At 32.2% G+C, this 26,644-nt stretch overlaps 3 protein-coding genes and 3 pseudogenes across 3 annotated transcripts; 3 read left to right on the plus strand and 3 right to left on the minus strand.

Annotated features, from left to right (window-relative positions):
- The first annotated feature begins 527 nt into the window (after nt 1–527).
- Nucleotides 528–6,773, plus strand: LOC144549333 (F-box protein At4g22280-like). Its single transcript, XM_078298045.1, has 5 exons — nt 528–1,472; nt 1,806–1,955; nt 2,240–2,320; nt 3,423–3,536; nt 6,756–6,773. The coding sequence occupies exons 1-5, from the start codon at nt 528–530 to the stop codon at nt 6,771–6,773; spliced, it is 1,308 nt and encodes a 435-aa protein (XP_078154171.1).
- Nucleotides 6,774–6,806: 33 nt separating this feature from the next.
- LOC144549334 (F-box/LRR-repeat protein At3g58900-like) lies at nt 6,807–8,540 on the plus strand. The gene is made up of 3 exons (XM_078298046.1): nt 6,807–7,738; nt 7,902–8,183; nt 8,340–8,540. The coding sequence occupies exons 1-3, from the start codon at nt 6,809–6,811 to the stop codon at nt 8,538–8,540; spliced, it is 1,413 nt and encodes a 470-aa protein (XP_078154172.1). The 5' UTR covers nt 6,807–6,808.
- Nucleotides 8,541–9,339: 799 nt separating this feature from the next.
- LOC144549663 (arabinogalactan protein 23 pseudogene) lies at nt 9,340–10,039 on the minus strand (annotated as a pseudogene).
- Nucleotides 10,040–11,824: 1,785 nt separating this feature from the next.
- On the minus strand, nt 11,825–12,895 carry LOC144549335 (BTB/POZ and MATH domain-containing protein 1 pseudogene; annotated as a pseudogene).
- A 2,145-nt stretch (nt 12,896–15,040) lies between these two features.
- Nucleotides 15,041–15,550, plus strand: LOC144549336 (benzyl alcohol O-benzoyltransferase pseudogene; annotated as a pseudogene).
- A 2,089-nt stretch (nt 15,551–17,639) lies between these two features.
- Nucleotides 17,640–19,500, minus strand: LOC144549252 (cytochrome P450 71A1-like). Its single transcript, XM_078297974.1, has 2 exons — nt 18,526–19,500; nt 17,640–18,442 (listed from the first exon to the last, which is right to left on the minus strand). Exons 1-2 carry the CDS (start codon nt 19,444–19,446, stop codon nt 17,825–17,827), a joined length of 1,539 nt encoding a protein of 512 aa, XP_078154100.1. The 5' UTR covers nt 19,447–19,500; the 3' UTR covers nt 17,640–17,824.
- Nucleotides 19,501–26,644: the final 7,144 nt, after the last annotated feature.

The raw sequence follows: 26,644 nt of genomic DNA on the forward strand, positions 1-26,644 counted from the left end.
ACTTTTTAACTTTTGCTGGTTCCAAAACCTTAACTGATTTCTGGTTCCAAAACAATAAGAAAAAAAACCATACCTCTAAAGAACTTTTTAGTATCAATATATCTGTTGGCAGCATTTTGTCACCAACGATAAAAAAAAGAAGAATAATCCATTGAATTAGTTATGTATATCTCTCTTCGATTTTTTTAGGTAGGTCTCTCCCCTCTCGCTTATATGTGCCATTTAGTTTCTGACCAAATAACTTATTTTGTACTTTAAGTCGACTTTTTAATTGGAACAAAATTATATTATAGATACTCTTCTTTTTTTTTTTCTTCTTTTTTCTTATTTGGGAATTGTAATAGACAAAGGTGGGAAGCTGGATCCCTGTTGTACTATTAACAATTGGGATATGTAGTTTCTTTTTATAATTCTGATGTGTTCATCTTAATTGTTGGAATTTGATAAACGATTAACCCTCTGCAACTCATTAAAGTTCGTTGTTTTATGTACTCTAAAACAGGATTAATTGTGGAGGAAGGTGAAAGATGATGAATATCAAGGCACATGTTAGTGAGGAGAATGATGACATTGATAGGATCACTAGCTTGCCAGATGATGTTCTCACGCATATCTTATCTTTTCTTAGTACAAGAAATGCCGTGCAGACATGCATCTTGTCAAAAGGATGGATAAACACATGGACTTTTGTGCCAGATCTGAAATTTGACATTAAAGAGTTTGGATTGCCAGAGAATATTAAAGGTCATGAAATGTGTGTACAAGAACTTGTGACCAAATTCGAACTACTCGTGAGAAATGTGTTGGAGAAACGAGAGGCAATCCGTGTTAATAGATTTCAACTTTGTTTGGATTCTGGGGTTTTCTGGCCTTGCAAATCTCTTGCTGATTATATTGGTAATGTGATGAAGTTGGAGCCTCGAGAGTGCTCAATGAAACTATGTTCAAGAGAAAAGTTGAATTTAGACACCGATCTCATTTTCACTTGTGCATCACTAATATATGTCGAGCTATGTCTCTCTACAATAGGACGGTTTTTTGTAGCTATGGAACTCAACTCAGTAAACCTTCCTTGCCTTAAAACCCTTAAACTTGATGGCATTACAATGAGCGATGACTCTTTCAAGATGCTTTTGTTGGGGTGTCATGTGCTTGAAGAATTAGTGTTAGAACATTTTAATATCGGCATTATGGAAATATGTTCCAACACTTTGAAGAAATTGGTTCTTGGGCGTAATAATTATATCGTAAAGAGATTGCAAATTTCCACACCTAATCTCCAATATCTGGATATTAGTAAACTGTATGATATGAGGGGAAATCCGTTGCTAAATATTTCATCGCTAGTTGATGCTTCCATTTATAATATTATTGATTGGCATGGAAGGAATGTTACTATGGGAGTCAATCTCATTCACTGCCTTTCAAATGTCGTAAGCTTACAGATTAATTTGCAATTCTCCAAGCGAAAGGTATTTTTTCTTTGCATTTTTTCTATTTTTGCATGTACAATTTGTTCTTATTTTCTGTACTTCAGAATTAAACAAAACCCAACTCTTGTTTTATGCACTCCAATATGTCTATCGAATTTTGTCTGCCATAAATATACAATGATTAATGTTTTCAATTGTGATTCGGATACAATTGAGAATCTTAAGTGTATATGATATTTGTTTGTAGTTATTGGATCGAGTAAACATATCCTATGGCTATATAAGCATCCAAAATTCTCCTTTATATTTAAATTTTGTTCCTTTTTGTTTTTCTCTCTAACAAAGTTTTAATTTTTATTTTTATTTAAATAGATACAGAAGAAGGATCGTTCTAGTTTACCAGTCTTCAAGAACTTAAAGTACTTGAAATTTGTGAGTTGTCGTTTCATCGCCTTTGATCTTCCACTATATTTTCTCCATCACACACCTAAACTGGAGGAGCTAACCTTAGCCAACATCTATGTAATCTCTCTCTCTCTCTCTCTTATTAAATACTATATTTGGATACCTCAATTAAGGGATCAAACAAAATCAGTCAATTAATGAGATGTTAGAATAATTTAAATTTATGAAAATTAAAGAAATGACAAGCTTTGAGTATTTATGGTCAATAAATAATACTATAAATAAACACTATAACAAAGACCGTGTAATACGAGGTGCTATTCATAGTAGCATCCTCAATTAACCCCTTTGAGAAAGATATATGATCAATGAAACATATATAACTTGTTTTCTCACTGCAGAAGATACGTGTCACGGACTTTTTCGACGAGGAGACAACTCTGGAGGGAATGGGATTTGTTCGGCGGGACTACCTTAAGACTGTTAGAATTGTAGGGTTTAAAAATAATAATGAATTTGTGGATCGGCTAATCAACAAATTTCTTGCTCATGTTAAGATCATTGATGATTTTGTTATTAATGATCTAGTAGATGATTATTCATGGTAACTTGGGGGAGATTTCATATATGATTCTGTCGTATTAATATCATCTAATATGTAATATGTTGTGGGTGTATGACTCAGTTGTATTAATATATATCATTTAATATAACATCGATCCTTGTCTGAAGTTCACTCATAATTAATTGTAATGTTTTGTTCTTATTAATAACGTTGTTTGAAGTATGCACTATATATAGAAATTTCTGTTATATATGTTTTGTTATTGCAAAGTTTTTTCTGTTACTTTTATTTTCTCAATGTAATATAAATTAAAAACTCGTTTTGAGACTGTATTTATAATTTTTTTTACAAGAAAATACTTGCTAGTAAATAATGAAAACTATATATTACCGTTAAAAGGACACCAACATTAATTTGTATGTATATGTAGTGAAAATAATATAAATTTTATTGATTTTACTTTCGTACTAAATGAATATTATTATTAGATATTTAAAAATGGACATAATACACTGCATGAAATTTATTATTAGAAAAAAGAAAGTGGATTTCTTTAGTTTCATTATTTGCTAATACTAGCCAATGATGAATTAGCCATATGGCCTTACACGGTAGTTAAATATTTAATCTTATTAGTACAAATAGCCATATTAATTGGGTTGTGTATAAAAGGACTAGTTAAAGGAAGAAGAGTTATTATAATATTAATAGTACTAACTACTAATACACCCAATTTACGGTAATTATTAAAATTCAAATTTATTCAAAATCTTAGTCTAAAAACTTAAGGACCCCTAAAAAATAGATTTCAAGTAAAACCTGCTCCTATTTTTACGACCTGTAAGGGGTTGATTAGAGCATTGAGTGCAGAAAAATTAGTGCAATTCATGAGAGATTGATAGGAAGTTACAATCTCTTTTCTCCCTGTTAAGGGTTTCCACCTTAAAAAGATTGTGCGTCTCTTGTGTGTTTGTTGTTATTTCCTTATTAATTTGTGTCTCTTGTTTGCTGTCCAACAGCTGGTATCAGAGTTTTTGTTGCTGTATTGGGTCCTAACACAAGGTGTTCTAGGAGATCAGCAAGCATCAAGCACCAATTTGCAAGAGATATCAGATCTCAAGCAAGTTGCAAAGGTAAATTTATTTGAAAAAATATATTTTTTTGTTTGAATTCTGTCGCACATGATATTTCTTTGATAGTTTTCTTTTCAAAACTTTGGAAATTCTGCTGCCCTATCTACTATAAAAACCCTTAAACAAGTTTATTTTAAGCAATAGAGAGGCTTATTATAGATAGTATCAATTGTAATTTAAAGAACTTGTTTTTGAGACTGAAGTTATCATTTTATTTTTACAAGAAAAGACTAGCTAGTAAATAATGAAAACTATTAATTACCGTTAAAAGGACCAACAAGCAATCAATGTCAGACTTCGAAAGACTTTTACATAGCCCAAAATAATCTAGACACAAGTCGACATACTGATGGCAGGGTCATAGCCTCTTCCCTCTTATAAGAGTTGAGGATATAATAAAATATTACAAAGTTTGTATATATATATATATATATATATATGTATATATATATATATATATATATATATATGTATATATATATATATATATATATATATATATGTATATATATATATATATATAGCATGCTATAGCGATGTAATAGCGGCGCTATAACATATTCAGACCTTAAATGCTAAGCTATGAGATAAAAGTGCGTTATTTCAACTATGACCGTTATAGCAGTAATATATAGTAGTCCGCTATTTGTGTTACATGGTATGTGCTATAACGCATGTTATGCTACATAGGCTTTTATATAAAGGTCTAATTGAAAATTAATTTTAAAGATCAATTTTTTTAAGGTACAGATTGATTTTTCTTTTAAATAGAAAAAAATAGATGGTTTATTCCATGATTCTAAGGTTTTTTTTTAATAGAAAGAAAATATAAAATTAATGACATGATGCTTAGATTATCTTGAATGAAAAAAGATATATAGTTTATGATATTATTAAGGATATTTTGAATAGCAATTTGGACTTGTATTGGTTCAATATGAATATTCTTTTTTTTGAAAGAAGTGGCTTAGCCACCTATTTTCATAAAACAGAAAATCATGCAATATCCAATTAGTACCAATCGGACGAGATCGATACATCAACAAAACAAAACAACACATATAAACCTACTACAACTTAGTATAACAAAAATAAGTAATCAACAAAGTAGCAAGCTATAACAACACCACAAACACCATAGACATGCCAATAGACAAAAAAGACCCTGTACGCCTGTAAATTGGCAGAGGATATGGAGGAGCTAGAATCGGACACGTCATCCATCAAAGTTATCCCTAGTCCATGCATATGGGTTGAATCCTATATAACCTCCATGGAAACCGTAGTAGAACCTATTAGGTCCTTCAAATCAGAAGGTAAGGTTAGATTAAGTTGAGATGTAAGATTATATTTTTGATTTGTAGCCCAAAAGTTAGCTACTTATTCTAATTTCTTAATTATTTTGTGTTACTTATTGCTTTATCAGACTTTTAATAATGTTGTTAATTAGTAAAAATATAAAAAATATTTTTTTAAATTAAAAAATCCTATGTATGATAGTTTTCGTTATAACTACGCTATTTGCGATAGCTTTTCTTTGTCTTTCCTCTATGACGTGATAATCACTATTTAAAACTTTGATATATATGAGGACAAAATAATATAAATCTATTGATTTTACTTTCGTACTTAGTGAATTTTATTATTAGATATTTAAAAATGTACACAATAAAAACACACAAAATTTAAAGTATATAATTAATACACTGCATGAAATTTATTAATAGGAAAAAGGTGAACTACAAGAATAGAACAATATCTGCAATGGTAAAAAAAAAAATACCATTATTAATGATACACCGACATAAACATACTATTTCTGAGCATATCAGTATTACCGACAAGAGTATCTGTGAGGATATCGTCGTAAAAAAGTATTTTTACTCTCACATATACTTTCCTATTCTTATAGTGGTGGATTTATTTAGTTCCATTTTTTTGCTAATACTAACCAGTGATGAAATATCCCTATGGCCTAGTTAAAGGAAGAAGATGTACTTAGTAGTACAAATAGCTAATTCGGGTTGTATAAAAAGGATATGTTTTGGCTTGATTGAGAATAGGCTTATTTTGAGGTTAAGTTATTCGGAATATCTTATTTGGTATTTGATTGGGTTAGAATAGTTAGAATGGTGAATTCAATTTTTCTATCTTATTAAACAATAGCTATTTTTGATTGGACTATTCTAGCTATTTTTGTTTTAGAACTCAACATATCCAAAAGGACTTGTTAAAGGAAGGATAGTATTAATCTTAGTAGTTCTAAATACTAATCCACCCCATTTACGGTAATTATTCAATTTCAATTAATTCAAAATCTTAGTCTAAAAAAGGACCCCTAAAAGATAGACTTGCTATAAGTATAACCTGCTCCTATTTTTACGACCGCTTGTCGGTCCTGATTCGTTTCTATATTTACTCGCTTAACTTACTTCCTTATTTTAACCTAACCCAGCTTATATAAGAATCAACCCCGCAAAATCTTTTCAAAATTCCCTCGCTCTCTCAAGACCTCTCTCACTTAAGATTGGTGATCGGCTCACCGTTCCTTCGCCTCATCCGCCACTCTACGTCACGATCTCCTATAATAGGTGCTCGAACTGTACTTTTTTTTTTTCATTTTCCTTATTCATTTTGTCTAGGGGTGGCAAAAAAACTCGTAGCTCGTGGCTCAATCGTGACTCGCATTTGACTCACTAGCTAATAGCTCGCTCGTTATTGAACCGAGCTGTTAACGAGCCAACTCGCCACTAGTTCGGTCCATAATTAACGAGTTCAAGCTGGGGTCTAGCTTGCTCGCGAGCTAGGCTAGGCATCAATTTGTGAATTTTTATGAATTTGTGTGTATTTTATACTATCTAGCTCAGTCTAGCTCGATCTAGCTCAGTTCAGCTCGATCCAAAAAAATTGTATAATTATTTCCTTCTTAAAACAAGATCCAGCCAGACCCAGCTAGCTAGCTCATCAGCTCGCGAGTTAGCTCGGGCTAACTTGTCACGAGTTCAAGCTTAGGTTTTAGCTCAGATGCTCTAGGTCCAGCTTACTTGGCTATAGCTCAGTCCAGAATTAACAAGCCGAGCTAGGACCTAGCTCCGACCGAGCCAGCTCATTGCCACCCTTAATCTTGTCTTATGCTGAGTTAAATTGCATTTGGGGCATAATTTAGGAATACTAGTAGTCATTAACAGTTTATTTTCTTAATTAATTATACACAAACAGGAGGAACAGGAGTCATGAATCCAACTCAAAGCCCTACAAAAAAGAGAAGAGTTATGGATCCAACTCAAAGCTCTACAAAAAAGAGAAGAAAGATTGCAGTTGAAGATGTTGATGTTGATAGGATAAGTGAGTTGGGAAATGATATGCTAATACTGATTCTGTCTTTGCTTAGCACAAAGGAGGCTGTTCAAACGTCTTTGCTATCCAAAAGATTTCAGAATCTCTGGGCTGCTGTCCCTGTTCTCGAGTTTGATTTTCATGAATTCCGCGTAGAATATATTGAAGAAGATGAAGATGAAGAGGATATTTATGATATTCAAGAAAAAATCATAAATTTTATTAATGGTGTTGTTAAACACCGTGATCCAATAATAAATTTGGATTCATTCAAATTGAAATGGGATGAGGAAGGAAGCAACCCCAAACCTGCCACTACATGGCTTGATAATGTGGCAGCAAAGTTCAAACTCAAGTTTCTATCTGTTCATATTTTCACCGAGAAATATGATTTTAAAGTTCCCGATTCTATTTTCTCCTGTGAGTCATTGCAGGAGATGAAATTACACTTGGAAGGTGAAGATATATGGCCGACGTCTTTAAACCTTCCATGCCTGAAGAAATTAACCCTTGATTCCATAGAGATTGTAGATGAGGTAATGCAAAAGCTGTTAGAGTTGCCTTCTTTAGCAGAAATGGTGCTCTCTTGGTGCGATTTGAACATATGTAATATATCATCTGTCAAATTGAAGCGCCTGGTACTGGACTGCGAATTGAATCCCGAAACTCCTCGTGACATATCAATTTCAACCCCGAATCTGCTCTACTTGGAGGTACATTCTTCGTCAATGCGAAGAATAAAGTTCAACAATCTGGAGTCTCTTGTGAAAGCGTGCATGTTTGCTAATGAGGTCCCCCTGTTTCTGACAGGTCTTTCAAATGTAACCTGTCTTGAGCTAATGCTGTTGTCTCAATGGGGTGTCTTGGTAAGATCATATATTATTTGTAACTTAGTTTCAATATATGCTATTTTTTATAATAATTATTGGATTCTTGTATTGCTATTAATTACTTGCAAAGCAAAAGTATGGAAAATATATATTGACTGACTTGACTTGTATTTTTTTTTTTTGGGGGTTCTTAAATTAGCAAATGAAGGGAGTATGGAAGGAAGAAACAACTAAATTTCCAACTTTCAATAATTTAAAGAGCTTGAAAATTGAAGAATGGCGTATGACTAATAAGTTTGAATTGGTAGCTAGTTTCCTCTTGCATGCACGTAACCTTGAAAAGATGACTCTACTCCATGCACGCCACTGTCAGGTATGTATTGTGATTTATAAGCTGATGATTTTAACTAAGACCAACTTGAGTCTTAATTACACACAGTTCTGTTTTGATTTATTCCAAACTTTCATTTTAAAGAAAAATGCACCATTGGAAACTTTCCAAACCTACAACTTTTGGGAACCAATTAATTCTCTCTCTTACCAGAGATAACCTATTGGGATGCATCAGTACTAGTTTTCAAGCATTTTAAGTCCTTCCTAACTAACTATCTAACTCTTGATTAAATTTTCATTATAGTCACATTACAAGGTGGAGATAAGCCTTGGATTTGCTGGGGACAACTTTCTCATTATGGAGATCAAAGGCAACAACTTTAAATTTAAGGAGATCAAAGGCATGGAGAAAGATAAAATTAAGGCTGACATAAAAGAGCTATTGAAGCGTGTTTACAATACACTTCTAAAAATCAGACCTGAGATGTATATCATTTCCTCATAGTGTAGTAATTTGTTGAATAATTATACCTTTTTTCACATTATTCTGTTTTTTTGGTGTGATAATGAATATTGTATATTGTCTTCTTTTTAGTTGCTTCTTAAAATAATATCAATGTTTGATTCTGTTTCTTACATAAAAATAGGAATATATAGGGTCTTGTTTGCAATTTTCACATATCAATTTTGTCAGTCCTTTTATAGCACAATTTAGTCCAAATATTTATTATTATTATTATTATTATTATTATTATTAGTATTATTATTATTATTATTATCATCATCATCATCATAATCATCATCATCAACATTAAAATATGATTAAGAGCAAATTTTATATTTTTTGAAAACTTTTACTTTTCTTAAAATAGGTACCAAATTATTGTTTTATATGGTCCACAATTTCCTGAAAAACAATGATTCTATACTTATCTAGTAAATATTTCAAAAAATATATAAAATTTGATCTTTAAGCAAATTTTAATGTGGATATCATGTTGAGTGGTTACGATATTTTGTTTGTACTTTGAAATTGAAGATAAAGATGTTTGGGTACGATTGGAGCATGAAGTAATGGGGCATTTGAGTCCTCTTTTTAGATAGATAACAAGTCGGTATGTGTTCTTATTGCAAAACACAATGATTTTTTTTCTTAAATAATCTTAGTTAAATTGTGTAAATAAATAATCATTGATGTATCAGGTACTTATATTGAATCACAACGAATCAGAAGCGTGTTAGGCTGATAAATGAAACAAAAATAAATATACACAAATACACAATTCAATTGTAATTATGCGTGAACTTAAATAATAAGCAATTTGAATGATAATGGAGGATCCAAGAATATGAATTAATGCTCCATTGGTACTTTTTTAGAACACATTATTCTTCAATGATAAAGGGTGGGATCTAATAAAGTGATCCTCTCATTTCATTAACAAATGAGAAGTACCATAATTAAATGACAAGCATTTTGTTAATAAACTAGCAAGTAAATATTAATTAATACTTAAGGATCAAATCATTTAATATTCAAGAAAGAGCTATATGATCCACATACATAACCCCCCATTACATAAATTCTCTTTTCTCAACATTTTTTTATCAACTAATCCATAAATTAGAAAGAACTTAGTTCAAGTAGTAGGTGAGGAAGGAGAGGACGGAGGCACCGACAAGGGTCCCGATAGTTGGTGCAGAAACAGAGAAAGTTGCACCATTAGGTGCAGGAGCGGGTGCCTCGGATGCCATTACAGCAGTGGCGGATGCAGCGACGAAAAGCAAAGCACATGCAGCCTTCTTCATCTCCATTGCAACGGTCGAGTTTGTCTGTCGAAACCTGCCCGGTGTTAAAACTTAAGAACTGAAAAAGATGTTCTCTTTCTCTTGTTCTTGGCAGGCTTAAAGAGAGGAAGAGGAGGGACGGATTTTTATAGCTGAATAGATGAATAAAGATATTGATAGCGTAGTTTTGACTTCGGACAATGCACGGACAATAGAATTAAGATGAAAAATTGTATGACTTGTGCGTTGCATAAAGTCAAAACAACATTGTCAATATTTTTATTCTAGTTGGATGATCTATTAAAGGAAAATTTGTTTGATTAGGTTGTTAGTGAATTAGGGTTCAGAGAAAGAGGTCAGGTTAGTTTGCCATTTTTATTGGCCTTTTTTTAGGACTTATTTTTAATTTTCATGTATTTGAAATTTGTATTCGGAGGTTACATATGAATGAGTTTTTTTTTAAAATAAATAAAGGCCTATATTTTAAGTGTCATTTCATGTCAAAAGTTGAAACTTAAACGATCTGGATGTGTTTTTATTCTGAATTAAATTGTTTCAGTTTTCCATACTCATTAGATGAATATTTATGAGAAAATAGGTACATGTATATCAATGTAGGACATTAATATATTTTTCATATACAAAGGTACACAATAGCAAATATCAATAGGAATAAAGATATATATTAACAGAGCTGTTTTGATTTCATACATTTTATTTTATCTCTATATTGATTGTGGCTGTATAAAATTAAAAAAACTCTGTTAATATATAGTATGATACATCTGAAGCTATTGCATGTGTATAAAGAATGTGGAACTTAAGTAATTACTAATTACTTTACATTTTGTCGGTCAAATCTAAAATGCTTTCTGTTAACTAACTAAAATTAGGACTCATGGGCTGGATTATGATTATTATTAGAGCTAGTGAGGTTACTCTATAGTATAACACAAATTGATCTGTATTATGGATTAGTTTCTTTTTTCAAAATTCAAATAATTGATTCAAACCGCTCGATATAATATCTATATATGAGCGGATTCAATAATAAATGATAGAGGTTAATTGATCTCAATTATTTTCAATAATTATATATTTAGGTACCGAGTGGGACTATTCCAATTCCACATCCAAAGCTAACTAATGTACTAAAATCAATTTGTTTTTTAATAAAAAAGTATGTACATATAAAATTTACAAGTAGAAAAGTTTAGGGACCAATTTGGGTGTGTGGGTGATATTATTGGACCATCCGTGTATTTTATTCATTAATTTAACAAAACATACGACATTTTTTTCATACACACCATATAGCTTTTGCTTGCCAGTGAGTTCATGGAAAAATCTTCATTCCATATATAACAAGGCATCACTTTCATTATCTTTGATGTAATGCCTTGGTTTGTATATATGCAATATGCCATTAATTAAGAGGTAATTAGATAACTTTTTTACATGACTAAGCAAATTTCATTTCTAATCAATTAATTTTCTGCTCCTGTTGCACTTGACAAAAATCTTCATGCACATGATAAAAAATTGTTTACTGTAAGGGTGTGAGGTCCAAATGGAAAAAAAAAAAAAAAGAAGTATTGCGCTGTATTAGATAAACTCTCTGGTTCTCTAATATTCTGTACAAGTCACATTTAAAATAGCAACACTTTTCTTCTGATAATTGTGATAACAATTATAGAGAGAATGAAGAGCAATTTTATTATAGGCTTCAGTAGTACCATGTCTCAAATATACTTAATTCCTGTCTATTATAACATACACTAGATTGTTATTGTTCTACAGAACTGAAAGTATCATGCACAGACCTTGAAAGCAAGAGATATAAACCCAAAAATCAAAAATCAAAAGGCATCAAAGCAAACAATTAATTAAAATAAATAATATCATTTAATTACCCAAATAAAATCTCAACAATATATAATAAGCACAACATGAAAGAAAACATAAACAAGAAAATGAAATTGGAGGGGTAGTAAACTATCACTAGTCTAGTTTTGACTCTAGTGATTCCTTCAAAATTAAAGGATAACTTCTAACTAAACATTGAAATTGTTCTGTTTCCACAACCCCTCCAAGAGTTTTACGAGATGCTAAAAATTTCAAGCATGTTGTTTTCAGATGAAAACATCTGTGCCTCTCCGCTACAGATAACAAGGTAACCACATTGCTCATGTCAATACCACCACACAACATCTCCTCGCATATTATCTTTAATCTCTTCAAACCGTATCTATCAGCTGCAACCAATAGATGCTGAGCCATTAATTTAGCATCAAGTTTCTCTTCGCTCCCTTCTATCTCTTCAAATCCAGAAAATGAATCATTATATATGAAATGAAGCATTGCTTTAAAAACTGGAGCTACCATTTCTTCAATTTTAATTATTGTATCTGATTTCTCCTTCAACGGACCGAAAAATTGTGCTGAAAATACTGGTGATCTTGTGGCGAGAATGCATTTGTGAGCACAAACCGTTTGTCCATCCACATCAAATGTAACATCTGCTCCATTTCCATTCTTCAAAAGATGGCCCATTTGCTGCAGTATGGTACCAGGCGGAATGACAACTTGCACAGTTGATTCCACAGGATAAACTTTAAAAACAGTAACAACACTTTTAATTATAAAACAATCATCCTTGATATTTGACTCTAACTCTGCTCTTTTACAGAATGATTCCAAGCCCCAACCGGAATCGAAACATTCGAAATTTCTAATTTCTATTGTATTGCTTAAGGGTAAAGCACATTCACTTTGGTCTAGAATAGTAAAATTAACTTCTGCCTTTACACATTCAGGTTCACTTTTGAGGTGAAGATATATCGATATGTCATCGTTTTCTGCCTCATTGTGTCCATTTGGGTAGTAGCGGATACTCCAATCATACCCACCGATACTAAAGATGGTCGATTCAATAAAATTCCCTTTACCAATATCCTTATCTAAGGAGTATCCCATAATCTTAAACATATGTGATTCAGTTACCTTTTCCATTGCTCTTGTACAACATTTGGGTTTTGCTGTACCAACAGGATTCTGTGTAGAGAATGTCATGGTTATATATATATATATATATATATATATATGAGAAAAGCAGAGAGGAATGCAAGAAGATAACTGTGCTGCTTGATTCTTCCTTATAAAGATGGAAATGATGGACCGACTTAGCAATAAATATTCATTGGAAAAGATGAAGAATACGAGTGGTTTCTTCAGAGAATTCCGAGAGGCGTTAATTTATATCAACGAGGTAATCCTTTCATTTAATATTTTTGAATACTGAGAAGGCGCATGCATGTCCCTTTGAATTCTATATCTCAATCAATTATGACTGAAACATGTATTCTAATGAGGCTAAGGTACTATGCAAAACATTTTTCCTTTTTTTAGTTGATTGGTTATAATTTTTCATACCTGAGGAGTATGATTTTTTGATTGGTTACATTTCACCATATTCAATAGTTGTGTGAAATCAACATTAAAAAGGATAAACACGGTGCATGATGAATGCTAAGCAATCTCCAACAAGTGTTGAATGGCATGCACACAAACAAGTTATGCAATTTTAGTTGATCATGTCTCGAAATAGAGCTTTATCATGAGCTTATACAAAGGAAAGCAATGTATTACTCATAATTTAGCAAATTTGGACAGGTTATTATCATGTTTTAATTATAGAGGCTTTACTTTTTCCTTATTATTAACTAATTTTAGGGTTTAGGGTTTAGACAAATAATATATTACAAGTTAAAAGATCTCATTTCCTCTAATTATTAACTAATTTAAATCCCCGTTACACAAGAAGTTAAACAAAAAATTATCAAATTTAAAAAAAGTTGATTAACACAATATTTCAATCCCCGTTATAACGCACAAATACATATATATTAATATTTAATTAGTATTTATAATATATATTTGTTGATTTTCTCTAATATCTTATTATAAAATTAAAAACCGTATAAAAATAAATATAATTAATAAAGATATGTTATTATCAAGTTATATAAGAAACTTTTTGTTTTGCGATTTTTCTTCTCTCTCTACAAATTATATATACACTATTATCTATACAACTTAGAAAATATTTCAAACAAGTAACATATGCATGATAAATCATGCAAAACACATCTTCTCTAACAAAAGTTCTTGTAGAGTAAATTTCTAACAAGGATTTGAAAAAAGGTCTCTTCATGTTAAACTTATGTGCACCAATACAAGATAAAACCAAAAAAACCTTTTTGACTTGAACTTGGATCACTATGGATCACCATAAAAAAAATAAACAAGTTTTATAATAATAAAGGGTTTGACTTTAGAACAACAAGTATATATTTTTGGTTTAGACGGATCGGATCTAGAGAAGCACTTTCAAATGATGAAGGAAATCGGAGTCATTGATGAGGCTGACGGGTTGATCCTCTCCTTTGATTGAGTCTCGGCTTCTGATAGCTCATCTTATATATGTTTATCACTGTTTCAAGTGTGGTGATGCTTGAAAAATAATTCTGTGAAACTTTGTAATATCAGTTTAATTCCTAGCAAAATATTTAGCCGCTTTAATTATATCATGTTGGATCCAAGCTTGTTTGATGCATGCAAAACTTTGTATTTCTTTCTTATGCTAACTTTGATACGTAGTGTGTACTGCCCTCTTATTGTAAAATTGATTTTAATTTCGTAATAAAACTGATGAGTTCCACCCACTTTAGTAAAAAAAAATAATAATAAATAATTAACTAGGAGCAAATTAGGTCAACTGGAAAAGTACAGGTCAATCGTTTGGGCCATTTGATTTGGGCTGTTTAAAGCAACTGGGCCTTTTTTTTCTTTTGTTCTTTTTTTATTCAAGCTATCAGCTCATGTTATGATAAATTATAATATTTCGGGCCAATTTGTCAAAAAAAAAAAATGATGATATTTCTGGTGAAAAACTAAACTGTTACATATTTGTTTTGTGATATTTCAAGTAGTTTCACCTTGTAATCCCTATCAAGCTCTCTAAAAAAATTATTTCATGGTGATCCGGATCTCAATTTTTTGACCCTGATGATAAGGATCTACGATTTGAGAACATGCATGTTTACATTAATTAAAGTTCATGTCAACTTCTGTTTACATTAAATTATTTTCATGTACTTAAAGATATATATAAGAGCACTTCTGTATGACCTCTCACCTCTCCATTACTCCATTAAAATGGCAGCAAACTGGAATTCATGGAGCTTCCATGTCCGCAGGAGCGATGCAGTGCTAGTCGCTCCAGCTGAGCCAACCCGGTACAAGTTCAAAAATCTTTCGGACATAGACGACCAACAGGGATTCCACACCTACGTGCCTGTCATCCAGTTCTACCGTCACAGTCCATCCATGAAAGACCAAGACCCATGTAGTATTATCCGGCATTCCTTGGCAAAGGCATTGGTTCCTTACTACCCGATAGCTGGTCGGTTAAGGGACGTGCAAGATGGATCGAGGAGGTTAGTGGTCGAATGCATAGGAGAAGGTGCTTTCTTCGTGGAGGCTGATACTGATGTACGCATGGAGCAGTTCGGCAATTTGCTGTGCCCGCCATTCCCATTCCTCGAGAAGCTTCTCATTGGCATTCCCCGCTCCGCAGACATGATTAATTCGCCGTTGCTCCTTGTTCAGGTAATGTCTGAGTTCAGCATCTCATATGTTTGCTCCACATGCAACATACAGGTTTAATTATTGGGTCCATTATGAATGGATAGACTTAATTAGTTAACTAATTACTACGAGTAGAACTAGGGTGTACTAATCAAGTTTACTAAGTTTCTATGTGAACTCAATTCTAAAATCTATTGGATCGGTTTCAAATGACAAATTCAAACTGTTGAAATCCATCAACCTTTTACAAGTAATACAAGTGATGTGTCTTCGTGCGAACATTTTAAATATTCGAATTAATTTTGTTTAGAGTAAAGTGGTAAAACAATGTTCAAAAAATAAATGTATTAAAATTAATTTATAAACCTTCTAATTTTGATTGAAAGTTTATAATTTTTGTATGTACACGCATCACTCATGAAGTAGATAGATTACAACGGTTTTGATTTATAGTTTTAAGTCAATATGATAGATTTTAGAGTTGATCGTTAAAAAAGAGTTTTGATCATGTTTGGTTATAGAGTAAAGTTAATGAAGATCAAATTGCTTACTCCATCTTACTCATGTTTTACACTTTGTTTGGTATTTCAAGTCATGGAATAAATTAATTCATATGACGTAAGATGTTAGAAAATGAATACATATTTACACTAGTGGGTCCTACAATAAGTGTGAAGTAAGTTAATTTATCTAGAGAGGTGGGATAACTTATTCCGAATTGACCCATCTCTTACTCCATCTTACTTCTTCTATTTTACTCTTTGTTTGACATCTTAAGCGTGAGTAAGAGATTTACTCCACCTCTTACTCCACAACCAAATTGTTACTAAGTGGTAAGGACCTCTTACTCCACAACCAAATTGTTAGTCCACCTCTTACTCCACCTCTTACTCCACAACCAAAGAGTATATTTTATGTTTTATCACACGAGATTGCATGTATAAAAGGCTATGTATATATATGTGTGTTGCATGAATTGTAATCTATTAATATTTTCATATTGTGCTTACTTATATTTTTTTATTTTATTAATAGCAATTGATATTTGCGAGTGTCTTGCATCTACATTTTCTTGTTACTAACTAATACCAAATTATAATTTTAGTATGGACCAAAGCAAAAGTGTTACACCAACAAGGAGCAGATCGACGATGCCAGATATGTGGACAAGGTGATTTCAATTTCAATTTTGTAATGCTTAATATGGATTTATATAATTTTGTATAATTTAATGTACATGAATTTTGTATAATTTTATTTAGTTTTGGAATCCTAATTTTAAATAGCTTCCTCTGTTTTGGAATTCTGATTTTAAATGGCTAGCAAAACTAGAGACTAGCCAAAAAAAAAAAAATTGGAAAAAAAAAGACAATTATACACGGATATTTAACTAAAACTCGTGTAGAAATGTATTTAAACATAAAATAATAATATAAGAGAGCTACATGGATATTTAGCTAAAAGTCTATGTAGAAATAGTAATTGTACACAGACTTTAATTAGCTAAATGTCCGTATAGAAATAGTAACTGTACACGGATATTTAGCTTAAAATTCGTGTAGAAATAGTAATTGTACACGGATATTTACCTAAATATCCGTGTAGCTCGATAATATTGAGAGCGACGCTGGCAAGTGTTTGTACACGGTTGTTTATGTAATAATCCGTGTAGCTCTCTTATAATTGCACATGAGTAAATATCCGTGTATTTATTCAAGTATTTCTATACCCTCACACTTCACACGGAAGAAAATCCGTGTAGCTCCTCCATTTATGTCCATGTGCAATCTCTTATTCTGTAGTAGTGTTAAGTAGTGCTAAGGAAGCTTAATTCTGCATAGCTAAATTGGTACAAGCTAAGCTAGATTACCAAAACAAGCGGATAATATCCAATAACAAACCTTTAAATACTCATAAAATTATTTCTCTAAAATGAAATATATACATAGAATAAATATTATGCGTATAATTCATCTAAAATCCACTTACTGTGCATTTTGTGTACTTATTGATGTTTGTAATATTTTCCGTCCACATTTATGATTCAAATTTCATTCAAATTGAAGGATAAGACCAACATATGTCAATGACATATTCATAATTAAATATCTTATTATAAATAGTTAAATTTATTATGGTAAAATCCAACAAGTGACCTTCAAAAAAGTAAATCAAAACAAGTGTGTATTATACATAAAACAAATCTACCAATATTGTTTTACATAAACTGCCGTTTATTCCAAATAAGGCAGAATTTTTTTTCTTTTTTTCTTTTTTTTTATGCAAAGTTTATTGCCCTTAGGCCATTATTTCCAATCACAAGATTCAAATTAGAACTATAATTAACCGTGTCTAATATGAGGTGTGAACATTTTTAACAAGGAGCCGAAGTTCATCCTTTCTATGCACAGTAAATCCTGGCTTTTCACTCATGTTGAACTTCTCCGTTGTCATTCCACTCGGCAAATCCCAATCCAAGCGGTGTATGAGATTTGCCAATGCAAGCTCTGCTGTGACTGTAGCAAACAATATGCCCGGACAAATCCTGCGTCCCGCTCCAAACGGGATGAACTGAAAGTCGTTGCCCTTGTAGTCCACTTGCCTACCAATGAATCTTTCTGGCATGAACTCCTCTGGCATCTCCCAAGATTTTGCCTCCCTCGCAATGGCCCACGCATTGATAAGGACTTTAGTTCCTTTAGGAATTGTGAAACCATTTATTTCGCATTCTTCCATCGATTCCCTTGGAACAAGCAAAGGGCCAGGAGGATGTAGCCGTAGGGTTTCTTTAATTACTGCTTTTAGGTAACTCATTTTGTCCAAATCTTCAGATCTGACCATGTCACCAAGCTTTACTATTCCCCTCACCTCTTCTTGCACCTTCTTCATATGTTTAGGGTTTTTGATAAGCTCTGACATTGCCCAATCTATGGTGATGTATGTTGAATCAATTCCACCAGCTAATGCATCCTGAATAATTTGATTGTGATATGTAAGTTCAATGATTTGATATATATTTTCTCAAAAAGAAAAAAGAAAATAAAAATGCTTACCCCGAGTAGCCCCGTGATCTGATCCATGGTGATGTTAAAGTTGATGCTTGAATCATTCTTCAAAGAAAGTAAAATATCAACAAAATTATCGTGTCCATCATTATTCTCTTCACTTTTAATATGAGCTTGAATTACCTCTTGAATCAACAATTCCCACTTATTTCTATATCTACTAGCCCTCCCGCTTAATCCTATAAGCCTTTCTAACCATAACAAAGAAGGAAACAAATCACCAATACTAAATTTTCCAAGTATATGAAAACTCTCTTCTACAAGCTCTCGAACCATAACATACATCTGTTCTTCCATCATGATTTTTCCGGAAACAACCCTAAAAACTACATCATTCATGAATGAGAACAAAACCTTGCTCAAATTTATAGGATCACCACTCGAAATGGAGGCATGGTCACCGATCTTTGCAATTAAATTACCAACTTCCTCCTCTCTAATTGTTTTGTAGGAGGCAATCTTCTTGGTACTCATTAAATGGATTGTGAAGATCTTTTTCAATTGCCTCCAATTGTCACCATAACGCTCAAAGGCCAAGTCACCATAAAAGATGATGTCAGAGGCGACAGCAGAAGGTCGAGTAGCAAAGGTGAGGTCGTGGGTCCGTAGGATTGCACATGCCATATCAGATGATGAAACAATAAGCCATGGAAGTTCACCGAAATGAAGTAGCATGAGGGGCCCATATTTCAGAGACAGTGAATAGAGAGATTGATGGTAAAGAGAACTTAGTTGGTGGATATTTCCTATGAATGGAAGCTTTGGAGGCGAAGGTATCAACTTTTCGGGGCCTTTTGAGAAGTTTCTTCTTTTTATGCTGAAACAAAGTATGAAGATAGATAATAGAGAGATACAGAGCAGTGACAGATTATGTGATAAAGTAAAGATCACTTCTTGAAGAGGCAACATTTTTGTGTTACTCAAGTATTTTCGTTCCCCAATGTGTTATATTATTATATATAAGGGTGTTTATAATTGATCACATCATCTTATAGACTTATAGCACAAATCAAGAGGATGACATTGCTTATCAAATTTGAATCTTATCGTCCCAATTTTGTGGCGCAGTTTTGCTTACTCTATTAAATAATATTTGTCAAGAATCTTCATTAAACACGAGTTGGCACTTTGTGGAAGACGACAGATGCCGAAATGCGATGACTTTTGAGGGTGAGAATATGAACGCTGTCGTATTGGCAGAAATGATAGTGCACGAGGAAAAGCTGTGGAGCCGATTTTCATGACTTTGTGGTACTGGTAAGGAGGTCATTTTCATTTTAAATTCAACCGTTGAAAGAAAATTTGCTTTCTTCCATGACTAACAGAGAGAAAAAAGAAAGGAGATCATTTTCATTTCTTTTGCTTAACGGAGAATATGATCTAAACAGAGAAGGTTAACATTGGTTAGGATTAATTTAATCAGTTATGATCATGCTCAGCCTTGGTGCTGGGAAATTAGGACGACCGCTCTGGGCCTCAAGATCCAAAGGGAGCCCTAAAAAATAAATATTTGTATATATAAAAAAAAATTAGTTTGCATATACTAAAAATAAATAAAATATTAGAGTCTAAATTTTGTATATATAAAGGACTCTTTTTTTTTATAAATTGATATAATCTATTGGCATATCAATAAAAAATCAGACCGGCTAATTGTTTCCATAAGTATTTCAACATTGTTTGCTTATAAGTCATTTTTTCTTTTTAAAAGTCTAAATAGTCGATTCAAACCATTCAACATGATATCCATATTAAAACGTGCTTGAAGACCAAATTTTACATTTTTTATTTTTTACTATATTTTCAGGTAGGTAGAAAATCATTATTTTTTATGGTTCAAAATCTTCTGAATCAATGGATTTTCTATCTATTTTGAAAAATAATAAAAAAATTCCAAAAAAAATGTAGAATTAGGTCTCCAAGTATGTTTTAATATGGTTTTCATATTGAACGGTTGCGATCGATTATTTAGACTTTGAAAATGCAAAAATGACTTAATAAGCATATAGTATTAAAATACTTATGAAAATGTATTAACCGGTCTCCAAGTATGTTTTAATTTTCTCTCACTTCGCGCCTCAAAATCTTCAGAATCGGCCCTGATTATAATAAGGTATGATCTAGCAACTTAGAAATGCTTTGGAGTGAACTCCTGTCCAAATGCTCTCCGACAGGAACCCAACCTATTTAAAATCACAGTAAAAGACATGTAAAATGGAAAATCAGCGACACTTGTAAGGAAAATCTGTGTAATTTACTCATATTATTATTATTTTTTGAGTGAAAGCATATTTGTACTAATTTAAAGTAGAGAAGTCAATTCTGGTAATTAAGATCTTTTAGTGATTTTTAATTTTTTATTCAGAAATGCTTTTCGGTTTTCTGTGTATGAGAGATATGCCATGTGTCAACTAGAGATTGGCTACATTGAATGAGGGGCAGGAAAATCATTCGGTTCCGTATCTTTGGATACCGCCAGTAGAGAAGCGACTATATATAATTATCATGCAATTTTGATGATCTTCTCGACCCGAACAAAGAAGACCACAATTGAATAGCTACATTAGATCTGAGAAACTCTTGCGTACATTGCTACTGTTAAACTTTTTTTTATCTTAAATTCTAATTTGCACATGATTCTTGATTAAAGTTTAAAATTTTTATTCCCAACATCTAATATATCTGATAGATAATTTTCAACATCTGTTTTTTACATGGTCATAAATTAGTTTTGGGCTTGGGCTTGGGCTTCACTTCTCTTTGATTCCATCTAATTAACAATGCGGCCCATAGCAAAAATTGTAACATTTCATCTGAATTTAGTCCAACTTTGCACCACCTCTTCCAACGCCGAGTTTAGTCTTGGTCTCTCTCTCTCTCTCTTCCCAATAACCATATTTGATAATATTATATATAAAAAAAAAATCTTATTTCTCATTTAAAGAGTCATAAGTGAAAAAAAAAATGAAATGTGACTCAAATTTGAGTTTGATGTTCGGATGGTGTCTTTTGATTTGCTTTAAGATTTGGGTGTAATTTTTTTTTAAAAATATGTCTTGCTATTCTAAATGGATGAGTGAATTTTAATGCAGATTAAATCACTAATTGTACATCAAATCAAATTTAGTTCGATGTCTACAGGGGGAATAAATTACATAAACTGCCTTCTAAAAGGAAACTTTTTATCTATAAAAATTGTTAAATTCAGACGTATATAAATAGAAAGAGTGTCTTGTTTTCAACAAATATAGAAAGATTAGGTTTATTGAGTCCAATTCAAATATTATGGATCGGATTCAATGATTAAGATTCATTTTTTTTTTTAGTTTGCATCCAGACCGTCCGATTAGATGAGAATCAATTCCTGGTCCGCAGATGATCCCAGAAAAACATAATATTTGGATCTTAATTATTGAGTCTGATCCATAATATTTGAATTAAACTCAATGAACCCGATCTTTCTATTTTTGTTAGAAACGAGACACTTTTTCTATTTTTGTATATCTGAATTTAATATTTTCTATAGATAAAAAATTTTCCTCCTAAAATATAAAGATGAGTGGGGCCTTCTGTCAGTTGCTTTAGACCACAGCTTGTTCTAGATAAATGAAACACTTGACCTAACTCCAACAGATACTGCTGTTGTGAAATTCCATAATCTCAATCTCTTGCAATTGCTTCTTGTTTTTTATAGGTTACAAGCCCTAATACATAATCTCATTGATTAGGGTGTTTTTTTTAATATTACCTTTTTAATCATTATATACATAATTTAGCTAATTACAACAGCTACTAATATAGTAAATCAAATATACTAAGAAATAAAGGTAGAATTGTTACCTTTCAATTGGTTAGATTTTGCTAGCCGTTCTCTGATTCTCCATGATCAACACAATATTGTCTGCACATAATTTTTTTTTTTTGAAAAATAGTGGTATTTTACCACCGATTTCATTGAAATCAAGAATCATAGCATATTTGATCTAGTACTTAAAATTAGTACCAATATCAAATATGTCAAGTCTTTACAGCTGTTCAACACATAAGCAAAAATAATAGAAAAAATCAAACATCTTATCATGACCACAACACAAGAAGGCAACAATCCTAAGAAAATACAAAAAACATCATAATATGCATAAAACTAAGTACTACAAATCTAATAAGTCTTCATCCTCTTCTTCGACGCCAAACATTGGAAATGGGGGGTTGCCACCCCCAGAAACCTGCACCAGGATGCCCAAAGTTTATTATAATAATAAGATATAATTCACATAATTCAAACATTAGTTGTTACATTAATTTATTTTTTATGTAACAATGATCCTCAATTAGCTATACATGTTGTTATAAACAATTGCGAACTTTTCCTCACTGAAATTCAATTATAATAATAAGAGATAAATAATAAAAGTTGGTTTTTTTTAAACCACCAATTACAAATCCAGACAAAATAAGTTAATTTCTTAACAAAGAAAAAAATTAAATATAGAATTTGCATATATCTTTTGAAGGATATATACTAGGTACCAAACTGTTATGGTAATTTCTAAACCAGGAACTAAATGTTGTATCGATTTATTCAACTATTCCAACGGTTGATTTCATGAATTGGTAGATATATTATCCGAGTCCATATCGTCTCAAGTCCTGCAGATTGAGAGTTTATATATACTGTAGGTAGAGATCTTTTCATTTCATGGGGATATCCGAATTAAATAGCAAATTATTCTGAACTCAAGCCAAGGAACATTGTATGATCCTTGTCTGTCTAGAACACAACGTCCAAGCCAAGGAATGTAGAACTTTTTTTTGGGTATTGTATAATTTCAATAAACTACAGGGGTGTTTTAGAAAAAGGAGGGGCAGCATACCGACTGGTATGAGAGGCCTTCTCATAGGCGTTTTTTCAATCCCTGTTGGGTTGTTTGGTTTTGGTTGTTTTTTTGTCTTTCTATGATGTTTTCGTTGTTTTGTTTGTTAAGGTTTCTCCTCTGATACCGACTGGTATGAGAGGCCTTCTCATAGGCGTTTTTTCAATCCCTGTTGGGTTGTTTGGTTTTGGTTGTTTTTTTGTCTTTCTATGATGTTTTCGTTGTTTTGTTTGTTAAGGTTTCTCCTCTGATACCGACTGGTATGAGAGGCCTTCTCATAGGCGTTTTTTCAATCCCTGTTGGGTTGTTTGGTTTTGGTTATTTTTTTGTCTTTCTATCACTAGTACAAAAAACCTCTTTACTGACTGTTAAAAAACCCCTTGACTGACTGTAATTGAGGCGTCAGTGATGGCGCCGCCAGTATAGATACTCAACACTGACGGGTAAAAAACAGTCAGTGTAGATAGCCTACACTGACGGTTTAAAAAACAGTCACTGTAGAAACCCTACACTGACTGTTTTTTAAAAAAAACAGTCACTATAGGCACCCAACACTGACTGTTTTTAAAAAAAACAGTCACTGTACGCACCCTACACTGACTGTTTTTTTTTTAAAACAGTCACTGTAGGCACCCTACACTGACTATTTTTTAAAAGACAGTCACTGTTGGCGTAAAAATTTTGGCATGATTCTGCTTGTATCAGGGCTAGCCTCCATATTTTTGCTAGCCATATATAGTACTATACTACATTCATTGACTGTTAAATAGAAGATCATGCAAATAATGTACACAACATAAACAAAAGACAACACAATTTAATAACATAACATATTCATTCACACAAAAACCACACTATAGTAAAATTTACATAACACATAGTAACAAAATATGCATTTGAAATTAACAACATTGCATTTGTTATAACTAGTTTAGAAGTTGTCCAAGAAAAATGTACACCATTGTCGTGTTATTGCATGAAGTTGCGTCGATGTATATTTTTCTGCCGGAAAATCATGCTGCATTAATACAATTAAGAAGTTAATTTTATCCAAGTTGTATGAAAAATGAATCAAGTTTAATCATAAAATACATACATTAGGAAAAACATTAAATTGCGTAATGGCTAGGTTTTGCATGTGTTTCATGACATAAAATCCACACACCTTGCCTCCTTTTTGCCTAGGGCTCTGAAATGCTCAATGTAAGTAAAATAATTACCCGAGAGAGCTCAATCGCAAAGAAGGAAAAAAATTAAGTATCAAATTAAAACTCAAGTGTACAAGTTCACACCTCAATGAATTGCCACACATTGTGTTGATCCCTCCTTGTGCACTCCTTTGGACTCCACATAAGATTCAAAAATACGCTTATCAAAAAAAAAAAAAAGATTCAAAAATACTGAAATTTTATTAAATGTCAATTAGTTAATTAGTCACATACCAACAGTTAGTGATATGCTATGCTATGATAAAAATTAAATGGAATGAAATATAAAATGGAATGAAAGATACTAATTACTAAGTACTAACTACATGAACCGAAGTACAAACCTTTCCTGTTCCTGGGGGACCAAATAAAAGAAGAACTCCCTTCGATGGTGATAAAAGCCCTGTAAAGTACCTAAGAAATAGTGAAATACACAAAAATATATATCAAGTACCAGTTTTTATATTCATATTCCATATATAGACGACCCCTGAGAACCTGTTCATCTTTAAATAGATACTTTTACAAAGAATATATACAAAAAAGGACAAACGACGCTATAGATATATGCAATGGATAATAGACCAGTAATGATACCTTTATGTGAGAAAGAATAAAAGTCGGAGCTTACTTGGGATATCTTATGGGCATCTGGATGGCTTCCTTTAAGAGGAATTTTGAATACCAAGAATTGAAATTTTGGCTGGTGCAGCTGGTAAGTTGTCCGTAAAAGTTACTGGTACAGTATGCAATTTTGAACAGTACCAAAATAAAAAACGTTAGAAAAATAAGTTAGGGTTTTTCTCAAAATTAAAAGAAAAAAAGATTGGAACTAAGAAATTAAAGGGAATATTAGCCTAGCGATGCTTTTTTTGATTCGGCAGAGCAAGGCGGAGGTGTGCTCGGTTCTCAGAGGATTAGGTGGAGTGTGCTCAGTTCGCAGTTCGCTGAGAGAGCAAGGTGGCGGAGCTGTGCTCTGATGAGATGGCGGAGGTGTGCTCGGTTCTCGGAGGAAGACGGCTGGGGAATCTCAGAGGAAGACAGTGGAGGTGTGCTCGGTTCACAGTTTGCCGAGAGAGCAGTTCGCGGAGGTGTGCTCGGTGCTGATCGACAGCAGTTCGCCGAGAGAGTGGGAGAAGAGCAATTCACCGAGAGAAGGAGCAAATGAATTAGAAGGGGGAAATGAAAATTTTGGCGGCTGATCGGCTTCTATTTCGGAACCAACACTTCAAAATTTTTAATTTTCAATTTTTCGTTTTCTGTTTCCCGGCCAAAACAGAGGACATACACTGACTGTTATTCTCTAAAAACAGTCAGTGTATGCTACAGACCTACACCGACGGTTTTGTATATTAAACAGTCACTGTATGTAGGGACCTACACCGACGGTTATTAAAGGTGAGCCGTCAGTGTTGGGTTTTTTTTTTTTTTTTTTCTTAGTGCTATATAATAAGATGTACATGATTTGAACTAATTTCGTATCATCTATTGTACCTAGCTAGCTAAAATTATGAGTTTGGAATCCAAACTATTCAATCGAAATTTGAACTAATTTAATCCAATTTAAAAATTTTAAGCTTATTTAATATTTATGTCAATACCAATTGAACGATATGAATTTTTTATGTAGTAATGCAAATTTTGAATTACTATAATATTCGTGCCAATACAAATCAAATGATTTGAATTTTTACAACATTAAAAAAATCGATGAAATATCTAGGGAGATAGGCTCACTGATTAAATAAGAAGTTACATGTGGATTTATTAGAATATATATTTGTACATATGACATAAATTTTGTAAAATATTTAATAATTATATTTTTCTTATTTTAATTAAATTTGTACATGTCGTGACTATTTGATGAACAAATTCAATTTATTATGTATTATTAGTTTTTCGCATGAGCTGTGAAATTTACTAATTAATTAAGATATTTGGCATTTTTTTCGTAAAAAAAATTATTGAAAATTATTATTAGTAAAATTTACAAGATAATGAATGTTAAACGTATTTTTGCGT

Source organism: Carex rostrata, chromosome 35, assembly GCF_964058835.1.
Source record: "Carex rostrata chromosome 35, lpCarRost1.2, whole genome shotgun sequence".
Classification (NCBI taxonomy): Eukaryota; Viridiplantae; Streptophyta; class Magnoliopsida; order Poales; family Cyperaceae; genus Carex; species Carex rostrata.